Source organism: Palaemon carinicauda, chromosome 10, assembly GCF_036898095.1.
Source record: "Palaemon carinicauda isolate YSFRI2023 chromosome 10, ASM3689809v2, whole genome shotgun sequence".
In the NCBI taxonomy this organism is placed as follows: Eukaryota; Metazoa; Arthropoda; class Malacostraca; order Decapoda; family Palaemonidae; genus Palaemon; species Palaemon carinicauda.
Genome location: NC_090734.1, coordinates 112,768,744 through 112,786,243, shown reverse-complemented (window position 1 = coordinate 112,786,243; position 17,500 = coordinate 112,768,744). Strand labels below are relative to the sequence as shown.

Sequence of the window (17,500 nt, the reverse complement as noted above, 5' to 3'; positions counted from 1 at the left end):
GTAAGTCCAATAAAGGGACAATAACAACGATTTTGTTTTGTTGAAGTGACCAGTTCGAAGTAATAATAATAACTAATACCAGATGTAAACGTCCATTAATGCCCTTTAATATACCCGTGCAGGCGTCTTATTGCATTCACGGAGTCGGGCGCCGACGAACCGGCCTGGCACGGCTACTTCTACGCAGCGCTGATGTTTGTTGCGGCTCAGGTGCAATCTCTCATCCTGGGACAGTATTTCGAGAAAATGTTCCTCGTTGGTCTAAGGATTCGGACTGGCGTTATATCAGCTGTTTACCAGAAGGTGTGGATTTTATTTGGACATTTTATTTTAGTTTTATTTCTTCTTGAGAAAAAGAAAATATTTCATTCGTCTTGCAATAAGAAATGTCTCTTTTATTTTTTAGGGTCTCAAATAGAGAAAAGGTCGTTGTGTGTGAGGATAACAGTCAAATATAAACAAGCTTTCATTTGATTTTCTAGACTTTCATATAAAAATAGTTCCTCTTTTTAGAGTTTGTCAAATGAAAACAATAAGAAATGATTACTTCATTCAAAACAATCCACAAGGGAAAATAAGATTGTTTATTAATCTATTTGTTTATAGATTTATTGTCAGAAATAATCCCTTGGAGAAACAACTGTAAGAAAGAAGCAAGAAATATTTAAGCATGATCATGTTTATTCCTGAAAATATTAATTTCGTATTAATTTCCTAGTTCTCAAATGAGAAATAGTCGCTCTCCCAACAGTTTTATAAGAATACAGGGTATGTATGTATGTATGTATATATATATATATATATATATATATATATATATATATATATATATATGTATATATATATATATATATATATATATATATATATATATATATATATATATGTATGTATATATATATATATATGTATATATATATATATATATATATATATATATATATATATATATATATATATATATATTGCAAATAAGCATTATATCATACTTCCTTATTATGCTGAAAAGTGTCCAAAATGATAGAAGACGATTATGAAATATTTTTTTTTTTTTTTGTAAATTACACAATTGATTTAATAACTTTCGTCCATCATCTGTGAACCTAGTCGCTCAAATGTGTAATTTAAAAAAAAAAAAAAAAAAAAAGGAAAGAAAAAAAATGCATATTTTCCATGCTGCTTTTTTGTTAATAATACTGGGCATTTTTCAGTGAGCATATATATATATATATATATATATATATATATATATATATATATATATATATATATATATATATATATATATATATATATATATCACCTCCTCGTCTGGCTATTGATGCAAGTGGCTTCGGTTAGATTTCGCCAGTCTTTTCTATCTATCAATACTTTTCCATTCATCATCTCCGACTTCCCGCTTCATATTCCTCAGCCATGTAGGCCTGGGTCTGCCAACTCCTCTACTACCTTGTGGAGCTAATCTCTCTTGGGGATTGCGAGGAGCATGCCCAAACCATTTCCATCTACCCCTCACCTTGATCTCATCCACATATGGCACTCGAGTAATCTCTCATATAGTTTCTTTTCTAATCCTGTCCTGCCATTTAACTCCCAATAATCTTCTGAGGGCTTTGTTCTCAATCTACTAAATCTATTGGAGATTGTTTCAGCCATACCATGGCTCATGTCCATAGAGTAACACCCATCTCACTAAATTGATATATTGCCGGGTTTTCATATGTAATTTCAGGTGATTTGATTTCCAAATTTCACTTAACCTAACCATTGTCTGATTTGTATTTTTCAATCTTTCATCAAACTCAATTTCTAAAGATCCTGTATTAGAGATTATAATTCCTAAATATTTAAATGATTCTACCCCATTAATCCTTTCGCCTTCCAATGATATTTCATCGTCCATTGCATATTCCGTTCTCATCATCTGTCTTTCTTCTATTTATCTTGAGCCCAACCTCCTAAAGAATGCATGAAATATCGCAGGGGGTTGGGCTCAATATATATATATATATATATATATATATATATATATATATATATATATATATATATATATATATATACTGTATATATACATATACTGTATATATATATATATATATATATATATATATATATATATATATATATATATATATATATATATGTATGTATATATACATATACTGTATATATATATATGTATATATACAGTGTATATATATATATATATATATATATATATATATATATATATATATATATATATATATATATATATATATATATATAGGTGTGTGTGTGTGTAATTTTATGATTTTTTATTTTTTCAAATTTAGGCCCTGAAGGTATCCAGCTCTGCCAGGAAAGAATCCACCGTGGGAGAAATTGTAAACCTCATGTCCGTGGATGCCCAGAGGTTCATGGACCTCTCCACGTACATCAATCTCCTGTGGTCAGCTCCTCTGCAGATAGCTATGGCCCTGTACCTCCTCTGGGATCTCTTAGGTTAGTTAATCTCAATTCTTAGATTTATTGTGAGCTTTTAAAGGTTTAAAGGCTACTCGTGAATGGCAGAGCTAAGGGACAGTCACAATGCCATAGAGACTAACCATACAATGATCAACGTCCAAGCCCCCTCTCCACCCAAGCTAGGAAAAGGAGCACCAGGCAATGGCTGCTGATGACTTAGAAGGTAGACCTATAGGCTCCCCAAAACCCCCGACACGTAGCTCATAAGGATGGTGAGGTTGCAGATACAGCAAGAAACTATAGAGTTTGAGCGCGACTCGAACGCCAGTCTTGCAGATCACCAGGTAGAAAGGTTTCCAATTCAACTGTACCTGCGTATTGGTAGTCGTTTTGGTTTGGCTATATCTTAGAATCTGGATTGGCAATGCTGCATTAAATTTTACCTTCTATGAAATTTCTTAGGTTAGCAATGTTATTTGCTCTCTTTGGGATCCTTTTCATCTGCATAGGGATATTTCTCCTTTAGAATATTGTAGTTTTTTTATCTGCTTTTATCTACACCATCATTCATTTTTATTTGTCAGATTCTCCTTGACAGTGTTAGACGTTAGTTAATGCTCTCTCTCTCTCTCTCTCTCTCTCTCTCTCTCTCTCTCTCTCTCTCTCTCTCTCTCTCTCTCTCTCTCTCCACTAATTTTTTATCTTAGACATTTTCTGTCCAAATTCCCATGTTTAGCAAGTCCTCTATTTCTGAGATTTTTCTACTTCATTAATCTACTACTTACATTTCAGATAATAGAAAATTAAATGCAGCTTTTGTGAGGTTAGGAGATAAGTTAGTACCATATTACTTTCATTCTTTATTCAGTATTTTAATTTTTTTTTTTGTATATTTTGTTATTTAGTTCAAATTTAAATCGGGATTTTCCCTTAAACAGTTTTATGCTATTTTTTTTTTTTTTTCAAATAAAGCAGCTTCCATAACATACTGTTCATTCCATAGTTTAGAAATTTGCTGGTAGATTTTATTATTCATTGATCGCATTTAAGAAATAATTTTATAAAATCTATTACTAATATCTTCAAGAAAGTTTTACTTTTTACTCTAGTTATCAATGTTTTGTAAATTTGACCTTAAGTCAATATAATCTTTTAACTTATAGTGATAAAAAAAAAAATAGGAACTTTAACAATCACTTTTTTCAATCCCTTTTAGAAACTTGATAATGTTTTAACCTCTATTACAGATTTCGTAGTTTCCTAAGATACCTCAATAGCCCTTTACTATTCCTTATTTTTCCTTCCCATTGAAGATAACCCATTTACCCATCTGATTATTTATATATGACATATCTATTTTGACGTTGTTACTGTTTTTAGAATGATTTATTGTTAGTTTGTTCTCATCATTTATTTATTTCCTTATTTCCTTTCCTCACTGGGCTATTTTTCCATATTGGAGCCCTTGGGCTTATAGCATCTTGCTTTTCCAACTAGGGTTGTAGCTTGGCTAGTAATAATAATAATGATAATTGCATATTTTATTAACCACCCATTGGAGATATTCCACCAGCCATCTTTATTCCAAAATGTTCATCCCATTATTATTATTATTATTGTTACTATTATTATTATTATTACTAGCTAAGCTACAACCCTAATGGGAAAAGCAAGATGTTGAAAGCCCAAGGAAAAAATAGCCGAGTGGGGAAAGGAAATAAGGAAATAGATAAACGATATCATATGAAATATCCCTATTTCAATCACCCTCCCATTAAGAATACCAAAAAACATTAAACACTTATTCCTGATCCATAAGGTATAGCCCCATTAAAGATTGTCCATTGGCCATTCGCATTGCAGCCCCATTAAAGATTGTCCATTGGCCATTCGCATTGCAGCCCCATTAAGGATTGTCCATTGGCCATTCACATTGCAGCCCCATTAAAGATTGTCCATTGGCCATTCGCAATGCAGCCCCATTAAAGATTGTCCATTGGCCATTCGCATTGCAGCCCCATTAAAGATTGTCCAAGGCCATTCACATTGCAGCCCCATTAAAGATTGTCCATTGGCCATTCACATTGCAGCCCCATTAAAGATTGTCCATTGGCCATTCGCATTGCAGCCCCATTAAAGATTGTCCATTGGCCATTCGCATTGCAGCCCCATTAAAGATTGTCCAAGGCCATTCACATTGCAGCCCCATTAAAGATTGTCCATTGGCCATTCACATTGCAGCCCCATTAAAGATTGTCCATTGGCCATTCGCATTGCAGCCCCATTAAAGATTGTCCATTGGCCATTCGCATTGCAGCCCCATTAAAGATTGTCCATTGTCCATTCACATTGCAGCCCCATTAAAGATTGTCCATTGGCCATTCGCATTGCAGCCCCATTAAAGATTGTCCATTGGCCATTCGCAATGCAGCCCCATTAAAGATTGTCCATTGGCCATTCGCATTGCAGCCCCATTAAAGATTGTCCATTGGCCATTCGCAATGCAGCCCCATTAAAGATTGTCCATTGGCCATTCGCATTGCAGCCCCATTAAAGATTGTCCATTGGCCATTCGCAATGCAGCCCCATTAAAGATTGTCCATTGGCCATTCGCATTGCAGCCCCATTAAAGATTGTCCATTGGCCATTCGCAATGCAGCCCCATTAAAGATTGTCCATTGGCCATTCGCAATGCAGCCCCATTAAAGATTGTCCATTGGCCATTCGCAATGCAGCCCCATTAAAGATTGTCCATTGGCCATTTGCATTGCAGCCCCATTAAAGATTGTCCATTGGCCATTCGCATTGCAGCCCCATTAAAGATTGTCCATTGGCCATTCGCATTGCAGCCCCATTAAAGATTGTCCAGTGGCCATTCGCATTGCAGCCCCATTAAAGATTGTCCATTGGCCATTTGCATTGCAGCCCCATTAAAGATTGTCCACTGGCCATTTGCATTGCAGCCCCATTAAAGATTGTCCATTATACGTTCGCATTGCAGCCCCATTAAAGATTGTCCATTGGCCATTCGCATTGCAGCCCCATTAAAGATTGTCCATTGGCCATTCGCATTGCAGCCCCATTAAAGATTGTCCATTGGCCATTCGCATTGCAGCCCCATTAAAGATTGTCCATTGGCCATTCGCATTGCAGCCCCATTAAAGATTGTCCATTGGCCATTTGCATTGGAGCCCCATTAAAGATTGTCCATTGGCCATTCGCATTGCAGCCCCATTAAAGATTGTCCATTGGCCATTCGCATTGCAGCCCCATTAAAGATTGTCCATTGGCCATTTGCATTGGAGCCCCATTAAAGATTGTCCATTGGCCATTCGCATTGCAGCCCCATTAAAGATTGTCCATTGGCCATTCGCATTGCAGCCCCATTAAAGATTGTCCATTGGCCATTCGCATTGCAGCCCCATTAAAGATTGTCCACTGGCCATTTGCATTGGAGCCCCATTAAAGATTGTCCATTGGCCATTTGCATTGCAGCCCCATTAAAGATTGTCCATTGGCCATTCGCATTGCAGCCCCATTAAAGATTGTCCATTGGCCATTCGCATTGCAGCCCCATTAAAGATTGTCCAGTGGCCATTCGCATTGCAGCCCCATTAAAGATTGTCCATTGGCCATTCGCATTAGAGCCCCATTAAAGATTGTCCACTGGCCATTTGCATTGGAGCCCCATTAAAGATTGTCCATTGGCCATTTGCATTGCAGCCCCATTAAAGATTGTCCATTGGCCATTCGCATTGCAGCCCCATTAAAGATTGTCCATTGGCCATTCGCTTTGCAGCCCCATTAAAGATTGTCCAGTGGCCATTCGCATTGCAGCCCCATTAAAGATTGTCCATTGGCCATTTGCATTGCAGCCCCATTAAAGATTGTCCACTGGCCATTTGCATTGGAGCCCCATTAAAGATTGTCCATTATACGTTCGCATTGCAGCCCCATTAAAGATTGTCCATTGGCCATTCGCATTGCAGCCCCATTAAAGATTGTCCATTGGCCATTCGCATTGCAGCCCCATTAAAGATTGTCCACTGGCCATTTGCATTGCAGCCCCATTAAAGATTGTCCATTGGCCATTCGCAATGCAGCCCCATTAAAGATTGTCCATTGGCCATTTGCATTGGAGCCCCATTAAAGATTGTCCACTGGCCATTTGCATTGGAGCCCCATTAAAGATTGTCCATTGGCCGTTCGCATTGCAGCCCCATTAAAGATTGTCCATTGGCCATTTGCATTGCAGCCCCATTAAAGATTGTCCATTGGCCATTTGCATTGGAGCCCTATTAAAGATTGTCCATTGGCCATTCGCATTGCAGCCCCATTAAAGATTGTCCACGGGCCATTTGCATTGCAGCCCCATTAAAGATTGTCCATTGGCCATTCGCATTGCAGCCCCATTAAAGATTGTCCATTGGCCATTCGCATTGCAGCCCCATTAAAGATTGTCCAGTGGCCATTCGCATTGCAGCCCCATTAAAGATTGTCCATTGGCCATTTGCATTGCAGCCCCATTAAAGATTGTCCACTGGCCATTTGCATTGGAGCCCCATTAAAGATTGTCCATTATACGTTCGCATTGCAGCCCCATTAAAGATTGTCCATTGGCCATTCGCATTGCAGCCCCATTAAAGATTGTCCATTGGCCATTCGCATTGCAGCCCCATTAAAGATTGTCCACTGGCCATTTGCATTGCAGCCCCATTAAAGATTGTCCATTGGCCATTCGCAATGCAGCCCCATTAAAGATTGTCCATTGGCCATTTGCATTGCAGCCCCATTAAAGATTGTCCACTGGCCATTTGCATTGGAGCCCCATTAAAGATTGTCCATTGGCCGTTCGCATTGCAGCCCCATTAAAGATTGTCCATTGGCCATTTGCATTGCAGCCCCATTAAAGATTGTCCATTGGCCATTTGCATTGGAGCCCCATTAAAGATTGTCCATTGGCCATTCGCATTGCAGCCCCATTAAAGATTGTCCACGGGCCATTTGCATTGGAGCCCCATTAAAGATTGTCCATTGGCCATTTGCATTGGAGCCCCATTAAAGATTGTCCATTGGCCATTCGCATTGCAGCCCCATTAAAGATTGTCCATTGGCCATTCGCATTGCAGCCCCATTAAAGATTGTCCATTGGCCATTCGCATTGCAGCCCCATTAAAGATTGTCCATTGGACATTCGCAATGCAGCCCCATTTAAGATTTTCCATTGGCCATTCGCATTGCAGCCCCATTAAAGATTGTCCATTGTCCATTCACATTGCAGCCCCATTAAAGATTGTCCATTGGCCATTCGCATTGGAGCCCCATTAAAGATTGTCCACTGGCCATTTGCATTGGAGCCCCATTAAAGATTGTCCATTGGCCATTTGCATTGGAGCCCCCATTAAAGATTGTCCATTGGCCATTCGCATTGCAGCCCCATTAAAGATTGTCCATTGGCCATTCGCATTGCAGCCCCATTAAAGATTGTCCATTGGCCATTCGCATTGCAGCCCCATTAAAGATTGTCCATTGGCCATTCGCATTGCAGCCCCATTTAAGATTTTCCATTGGCCATTCGCATTGCAGCCCTATTAAAGATTGTCCATTGGCCATTCGCATTGCAGCCCCATTAAAGATTGTCCATTGGCCATTCGCATTGCAGCCCCATTTAAGATTTTCCATTGGCCATTCGCATTGCAGCCCCATTAAAGATTGTCCATTGGCCATACACATTGCAGCCCCATTAAAGATTGTCCACTGGCCATTTGCATTGCAGCCCCATTAAAGATTGTCCACTGGCCATTCGCATTGCAGCCCCATTAAAGATTGTCCATTGGCCATTCGCATTGCAGCCCCATTAAATACTATCCATTGGCCATTCGCATTGCAGCCCCATTAAATACTGTCCATTGGCCATTCGCAATGCAGCCCCATTAAAGATTGTCCATTGGCCATTCGCATTGCAGCCCCATTAAAGATTGTCCACTGGCCATTCGCATTGCAGCCCCATTAAAGATTGTCCACTGGCCATTTGCATTGGAGCCCCATTAAAGATTGTCCATTGGCCATTCGCAATGCAGCCCCATTAAAGATTGTCCATTGGCCATTCGCATTGCAGCCCCATTAAAGATTGTCCATTGGCCATTCGCATTGCAGCCCTATTAAAGATTGTCCATTGGCCATTCGCATTGCAGCCCCATTAAAGATTGTCCATTGGCCATTCGCATTGCAGCCCCATTTAAGATTTTCCATTGGCCATTCGCATTGCAGCCCCATTAAAGATTGTCCATTGGCCATACACATTGCAGCCCCATTAAAGACTGTCCACTGGCCATTCGCATTGCAGCCCCATTAAAGATTGTCCACTGGCCATTCGCATTGCAGCCCCATTAAAGATTGTCCACTGGCCATTCGCATTGCAGCCCCATTAAAGATTGTCCATTGGCCATTCGCATTGCAGCCCCATTAAATACTGTCCATTGGCCATTCGCATTGCAGCCCCATTAAAGATTGTCCTTTGGCCATTCGCAATGCAGCCCCATTAAAGATTGTCCATTGGCCATTCGCATTGCAGCCCCATTAAAGATTGTCCATTGGCCATTCACATTGCAGCCCCATTAAAGATTGTACATTGTCCATTCACATTGCAGCCCCATTAAAGATTGTCCATTGGCCATTCGCATTGCAGCCCCATTAAAGATTGTCCACTGGCCATTCGCATTGCAGCCCCATTAAAGATTGTCCATTGGCCATTCGCATTGCAGCCCCATTAAATACTGTCCATTGGCCATTCGCATTGCAGCCCCATTAAAGATTGTCCATTGGCCATTCGCATTGCAGCCCCATTAAATACTGTCCATTGGCCATTCGCATTGCAGCCCCATTAAAGATTGTCCACTGGCCATTCGCATTGCAGCCCCATTAAAGATTGTCCATTGGCCATTCGCATTGCAGCCCTATTAAATACTGTCCATTGGCCATTCGCATTGCAGCCCTATTAAATACTGTCCATTGGCCATTCGCATTGCAGGCATATCCGTGCTGTCCGGCCTTGGGGTACTGGTGGCCCTCATTCCCATCAATGGGTTCATCGCCAACAAGAGCAAGATATTCCAAATTAGTCAAATGAAGAATAAAGACAAAAGGGTCAAACTCATGAACGAAATTCTCAATGGCATTAAGGTAAGATGTATTGGTATTCGGTGGTATTGAAATAATATTACTGCTATTGCAACTGTTATTGGTGATGGTAATAATAATGATTAATGACTATAATTATCATAATGACAAGAGTTATTGTTCTATCAAAATTACATGAGAACTTCATAATACAGATGTTGATGACGTTGATGGTATTATTATTATTATTATTATTATTATTATTATTATTATTATTATTATTATTATTATTATTATTATTACCTGCTAAGCTACAACCATTGTTGGAAAAGCAGGGTGCTATAAGCCCAGGAGCTCCAACAGGGAAAATAGCCCAGTGCGGAAAGGAAAAAAAAAAGGAAAAATAAAATGTTTTAAGACCAGTAACAATACTGAAATAAATCCTATATAAACTATAAAAAACTTTAACAAAACAAGAGGAAGAGAAAATTAGATAGAATAGTGTGCCCGAGTGTTCCATCAAGCAAGAGAACTCTAACCCAAGATAGTGGACGACCATGGTACAAAGGCTATGACACTACCCAAGACTAGAGAACAATGGTTTGATTTTGGAGTGTCCTTCTCCTAGAAGATCTACTTACCATAGCTAATAAGGGTTCATCTACCCTTACCAAGGTGGAAAGTGGCCACTGAACAATTACAGTACAGTAGTTAACCCCTTAGGTGAAGAATAAATGTTTGGTAATCTCAGTGTTATCAGGTCTATGAGGTCAGAGGAGAATATGTAAAGAATAGGTCAGGCTATTCAGTGTATGTGTAGGCAAAAAAAAAAAAAAAAAAAAAAAATGAACAGTATAATCATGATTATTGTTAACGGTAATGGTAATAATATTAACAACACATCAGTCTTACTTCATAGTTTATACAGTATATGACTTACCTTTTCTGTGTTGTTTCTGATATTAATATATTTATATTTTTCTTTTATTTTTCATTTCTAGTTTATTCGTTATTCTCTATTACTTCTTTATATCCTTTTCGTTAGAGCTTTTAGGCTTGTAGCATTCTGCTGTTCCAATCAGGGTTGACGAAAGGCTACTAATTATATTGATGATAATGTTATTATCATCATTATTATTGGTAATGATGATGACACTATTATTATGATAATGATAATTGATATCATTCTTAATATAAAATGTATAATCACATACTTCAAGTTAATTAGAGTAATTGTACAAAAATGATTAATAGTCATCCCAAATCTAATTATAATGATTCAGTATTCAATTTTTTAGAATATTAATGATAATATAGTAGTACTTGTAGGCTTCTGCCCAAATAATAACATCTGATTATTTAAATATATATATATATATATATATATATATATATATATATATATATATATATATATATATATATATACATATATATATATATATATATATATATATATATATATATATATATATATATATATATATATATATATATATATATATATATATGTATATATATATATATATATATATATATATATATATATATATATATATATATATATATATATATATGCTTTTCCTCTACTTTTATCTTCCTAATAAGTACTTACCTCATTGTTTTTTTCTACCTGCTTCAAATACTGCTTCTTACCATTCACCAAACTGCTGAAAGTCTCATAAATTATACTTTGAAATGCTACTGGGGGGGATTTGTAGTTTTTATATAGCCCGTTGCCCCTAATGCTGGGCCATATAACCTAAATTTACATATCCAAAACCTACTCCCATTATACACTCAATTCACTAATTTGATTTCTCGCAGGTACTGAAGCTGTACGCCTGGGAGCCCTCCTTCGAAGAGCAGGTGATGGGGGTCAGAGCTCGGGAAATCAAAGTGCTCAAGAAAGCCGCTTATCTGAACGCTGGAACATCAATCATCTGGTCGTGCACGCCTTTTCTGGTAATGTCAATTCTCTTTTGGTAAGATCAACCCTCTCCTGGTAATGTTAATTTTCACCTGGTAAGGTCAGATTTTTCCTGGTAATGTCAATTCTCTCTTGGTAAGATCAACCCTTTCCTGCTAATGTCAATTCTTTCCTGGTAAGGTTAACTCTTTCCTGGTAAGGTTAACTCTTTCCTGGTAATGTCAATTCTCTCCTAGTAAGATCAACCCTTTCCTGGTAATGTCAATTCTCCCTTAGTAAGGTCAACTCTTTCCTGGTAATGTCAATTCTTTCCTGGTAAGATCAACCCTTTCTTGGTGATGTCAATTTTCACCTGATAAGGTCAGATTTTTCCTGGTAATGTCAATTCTCTCTTGGTAAGATCAACCCTTTCCTGGTAATGTCAATTCTTTCCTGGTAAGGTTAACTTTTTCCTGGTAATGTCAATTCTCTCCTAGTAAGATCAACTCTTTCCTGGTAATGTCAATTCTCTCATAGTAAGGTCAACTCTTTCCTGGTAATGTCAATTCTTTCCTGGTAGGACCAACTCTTTCCTGGTAAGGATACCTATTTTATTGTGAATTGAACCCTTTTCTTACGATGAGAACCATTTTCTCGTAAGTTGAATCCTATTTTTGTAGGTTCAGCATTTTCTTATAAATTGAGCTCTTTTTGCATTTTGAATTCTTTTCTAGAGAGTTATCCTTCTCTTTGTTATTTAGAAATTTGTCTTAAAATATGAACCTTTTCTTATAATTAGAACCTATGTCATGAAATTTTCTACTGTTATGTGACTAATCAATATTTCCCTTCCAGGTAACGCTCGTTATGTTCCTAACCTTTGTCATGTCAGACCCTACTAACATTTTGACATCCGAAAGGATATTCACTTCGATCTCGCTCCTTAATATCCTAAGGATGCCAATGACAATGTTGCCATTCCTGATAGTGGCGACCGTCCAGGTATTTCTGTTGTTGGAATTGCAAGTTCGGTTGGCTTCTTTCGTATGTTCGTGCGTTTATCGTAATCGTTAATGGAATAGTATTGTTCTTTTAATTTGAATTATTACGTTTCTGTAACCTTCTTTGTTCCAGTTTTCTATATGGGGCCTTTATGTTACTGTATTGTCTTTGTATTTGAGGCTGTAGGATATTACCACTCTGAATTTGGTGTTGTATTCTAGAGATCTGCATTGGGCTGTAATTTTTGTAACAGGAACTGATAACTGAGTGTGGTTATTCAAAGTAATGGTTTTATATTCTGAATATATTTATGCATATTGATCAACGTCTAATGAGCTCTATATGCATCCAAATTTGACAGTTGTATGTGGTCTATCTTTTTAGAGCTATGAACATCTGCTTATTAACTATAGTCTCTCGTGAGTTTATTAGATTCTTGGCAAGAAATGAAAAAGACCTTTTTTTTTATCTCACACCTTGATATTGGCTTGGAAGGATCCCCAAAAACCCATCCTGAAAACATATATCAAATACATATATAACTGGTGAATTATATATATATATATATATATATATATATATATATATATATATATATATATATATATATATATATATATATATATATATATATGTATATGTATATGTACACACACACACACACACACACATATATATATATATATATATATATATATATATATATATATATATATATATATAAATATATATATATATATATATATATATATATATATATATATATATATATATATATATATATATATATATATACGTGTGTGTGTATATGTATGTGTATATATACGCATGTATATGGATATACATATAAATGTATGCTTATCTATCTATCTATCTATCTATCTATCTATATATGTATAGATGTATATATATGTATATATATAAACAAGAAGTGCAGCTGTTTCTAGTCCACTGCATGATAAAGGCCTCAGAAATGTCTTCATTCATGTCTAGGGTTTGGCCAGTTTTCATCACCACGCTGGCCAAATGTGGATTGGTGATAGTGGGAGATTTTGGTCTGATCACTTATAGCAAGCCAACCTAGTATGGCTGGCTCTGACTAGTACAGCTTTGCTAATCATGGCGATATGCAAACCCTTTCACTATATATAGGTGTCCACACTCAGAAAGGTACATATATATTCCGTATATCCATTTTATTAAGCTCAAGAAAGACTTTTATGAATAGTTCCTTTACACAGCGTTCCTTGCGTAGCAAACTGTTGGTTATACCAAAGGATGTCAGCCAATTATGTTTAACCAGATCCCTTTAATTTCCTTTCACCTTGCTGTTCAACGTCTTAAACTTTATCTTGCGCCATTTATCACTTTCCTTGCAATAAAAGACATCCTTCTCAAAGGTTTCATGACAGTCTGAAAAATGATTGATACTAGATATCTTACAATAACTGATTTAACGTAAATGTTATTGAATTTATTATAAAGCTCTATAGGTTTATGTGGTTATTCGTCTCATGTCTGTTGTAGTGTTTACTTTTCTCATAATCATCTTAGGTTGAGCTACTAAATCTCTTTACTGATTCATAATTGATATTCTATTTTGTTTCATCATGATGATCTCCACAGGTATCCCTAGCAACGTTTGCGACGTATGTGAATTTGTCTCCCCAAAATATACTGAGTCCCAATAAAGCGTTCGTGGCGCTGTCTCTGTTCAATCTTCTAAGGTTCCCAATATCCATGATGCCGATGTTGGTAGCAAGCGTTGTGCAGGTAAAAGGAGGAGTGATTTAAAGGAGTGACTGTAAAGAAATGCATGTTCAAAGCACTTTTAGTGACTGGGTATACTCCATATAAACACGATTAATCACCAACTTAACCCGTAGAAAACTTTTTCTTATAACTTAGGTAATTAGCTTCAACATGTCAAACCTCCGCAGAATCTACATTGGTTCAATGGTTGGTTTTAAGATAGAGTATGCCGGAAGCAAAACTTTAACTGGATCTATTATCTAATGACATGCTAATCAATCTTAACCTATTCTATATTTTCCATGGTCTGGGATTAACCTCTTAAACGTCTATTTTGTCCAAATTCTGTACTGAAAGGAAGTGCATGTTCAAGCTTGATTATGGCCTCAGTTACTCAGTTAAATAGCAACTAATTTTACCAGTTTCTATGTAATCATTAATCCTCTCCTCCATCTATAGAAGCTCCAAATATTATTTTGGGCGTGAATAATATAATTATTCAAGGGACTTTAGTAAATGTTATTCCCCATCCTTGAGTAATTTCTAACAGCTATGACAAATGATTCCGGGATGGGCCTCATCTCAGACTTGTCCCCCTCTCGTATTCTCGCCTTATTATTGGCCACCGCCACCTCGCATCGTGATTGGCCATCTCCTTCTCACAGCTGATTTATGTAAATAATAATAATAATAATAATAATAATAATAATAATAATAATAATAATAATAATAATAATAATAATAATAACAACACAGATTATAAGAGATTCTGGTGTCAAGTAATTATAGCTAATTATGATACTTTATTAGTGACCCACGCGCATGGCATGTGCGCCACATCCATGTAAACTACTGCTTGCTAGAGCAGAGGAGCAATGAGATAATGTTTATTTGGGAGCGAAGTGACCCATGGCTGAGGAGAGGCCATTTGAGGGACGTTTGCAAGGCAGGCTATAGAAATTTCCTGTATATTTACGTAAGAAATTGTATGATGCTGGGTGGTTCTATATTCTTCCCTTCTTTTAACCGCTTTGTTTTTTCACCGACTTTTTAAAGAATTTTCTTTATAATTATTATTATCATTATGTTTGCAATGAGGCCCTACCTGTTTTTTTACCCTCATGGGAGGTTTTTAAGAGTGTAGAATTCTTTTGACCCCTAGCTGCACTTGCTTTATATCCTTCTACTTTATATGCTCTTGCTTTCTTTCTTCCATCTTACTGTCCAACTTCTTCTACTTTTATCTCATAATTCCACTTAAATCCAATGATTCTGAAGTTATATCATTGTTGTGTCCTGGCAGCTTATTGCTGGTTATAAGGGGCCAGTGCATGTATATGGGCAATAGGTTTTCAAGGCTAAAATGAATAGTAGGTTATCAGGGAATGATAACGAATAGTAGGTTACCGGGGTATAGAATTGAATTGTAGATTACCACAGAACGATAAGGAAATGTCATTCATGATATCATATGGTAGATTGCTGGGACATGATGTTCAAAAGTTGGTTGTCATGCACGGAATTGAATGGTAGGTCCCTGGGCATGTTTTATGAGAGGTAGGTTGTCATGCATGATATTTAAGTTGTATGTTGCCCTGCCATGATAATGAAATTACAGATTCGTTGGGCGTTTAACTAATTTAAAATGTGTTTTACCATCCTTGCATACCATTCGTGCACGATGTCTCTTTGTACGAGTTTTGTGGAATGCTTTAGTTGCACATTTCTGTAATAATTTCATTGGGTGTCTGTTGAAATCTTTTGCACAATTTTAATTGTTCATGGAGGCCTTTTCAATTACAAATTGCTTTACTAAAATGCTTTGCTTTTATGTAGAATGAATCATAATGAAATAATCTTAAGTGTTATGTTATCTAAAGCTTATTTTGAAGTTATTAAAACACTGCTGTAGGTTGAACATTCTTTATATTAGAATATTTTCATTCGTTACTCATTTCGATGCATTATGCATTAAAGATAGAATATGTAATCCATCAGTATACACTACAAATAACAAATGATATATCATATAAATCATATAATTACTTTTTCATTTTTACCTAATTGTCGCATGAAGGTAGAACAGTTGGGTCAAATATTATTTCGAGTTGCTCCAGCAAATAAACTTTTCCTAACAGTAGGCCTAAACCACAAGCTAAAGTTTTGTTGCTTACATTATGCATCAATTGATTAAGCAATATAATAATTTGGAGATGATATCGTGCAAAGCTTTTTATCAACATAAGCTAAAGTAGGCCTATTTGATCTTAACATTGTAGGGTCATTGTGAAATATGATAATTATAATAATGATAGTAATAATGACCCCTTTTTCATAGGCGAACGTGTCTCTACAGAGGCTGAACAAATTCTTGAATAATGACGAATTAGACCCCAACAGCGTGTCTCACGACACCAATCAAAGTAAGTCATGGAAAAATGAAATAAGTCAAATGATTGTCAGTGATGTTTCTCTTAAGATTTGTTAAATATTTATGTATTTATTAGATTTAGATTTAGAGAGAGAGAGAGAGAGAGAGAGAGAGAGAGAGAGAGAGAGAGAGAGAGAGAGAGAGAGAGAGAGAGAGAGAGAGAGAGAGAGAGAGAGAGAGCACCATAATGCTCTAATTACAGTATAGTAAGAGGCAGAATGAGAAAGCCGCTCTTGTTTTCGAATTAGTTATGTTTCTCATTTCTATTTGTTATGGATTGATTCATTTACTTCCTTTTCGATATCTCACTCTGTAAATTTCTGGCCGTTTCTATGGTTTTATGGTAAATGTGAGGTAGTTGATTGATACCTCTTCTGTTACATCTTATGCCAGGTACCACTTGATGTCCTGACTACCGCTAACGGCCTGCCTTTTGCACCACACTGTATGATGCATTATTTCACTATTTTGCTTTGATCTCAATTACTTCTGAAATTAGAACTTGTTTCATTTTTCACTTCTTGAATGACAATATTTGAGACGGGATTGAAGAGTATTTTGAAGTTGGACACATTAATATCGGTGAAATTATTTACAATACAGAATGATGAATAAATACATGAATATATGATTAGATAATTCAGTAAATGAAGGAAATACTAAATTGTCCCTCCCTTTATCTCTTTGTGATAGGCTTACCCCGTATAAATTTATTGCTGGATTTGATCTTATATTAGAATCCCCAGAATAGACCTGGCCATTGCACAGGAAAACTATTGCTATTTATCGATACTGAATCCTGAAGAAAGACAATTCTTCCATCTAGGTGTTCACCC

At 36.5% G+C, this 17,500-nt stretch overlaps 1 protein-coding gene across 4 annotated transcripts in view; it reads left to right on the top strand.

Moving 5' to 3' along the window:
• LOC137648671 (multidrug resistance-associated protein 1-like) overlaps window positions 1-17,500 on the top strand; it is a 105,728-nt gene that overhangs the window by 20,584 nt on the left and 67,644 nt on the right. For 2 of the 4 annotated variants that reach the window (XM_068381682.1, XM_068381680.1), the window contains exons 8-13: window positions 123-303; window positions 2,319-2,487; window positions 9,482-9,633; window positions 11,398-11,535; window positions 14,108-14,254; window positions 16,572-16,656. In XM_068381682.1, the coding sequence (XP_068237783.1) occupies window positions 123-303; window positions 2,319-2,487; window positions 9,482-9,633; window positions 11,398-11,535; window positions 14,108-14,254; window positions 16,572-16,656 (872 nt within the window). Of the gene's footprint in view, window positions 1-122; window positions 304-2,318; window positions 2,488-9,481; window positions 9,634-11,397; window positions 11,536-12,334; window positions 12,482-14,107; window positions 14,255-16,571; window positions 16,657-17,500 lie in introns of all 4 variants that reach the window. The other 2 variants (XM_068381681.1, XM_068381679.1) reach the window with 1 other exon arrangement.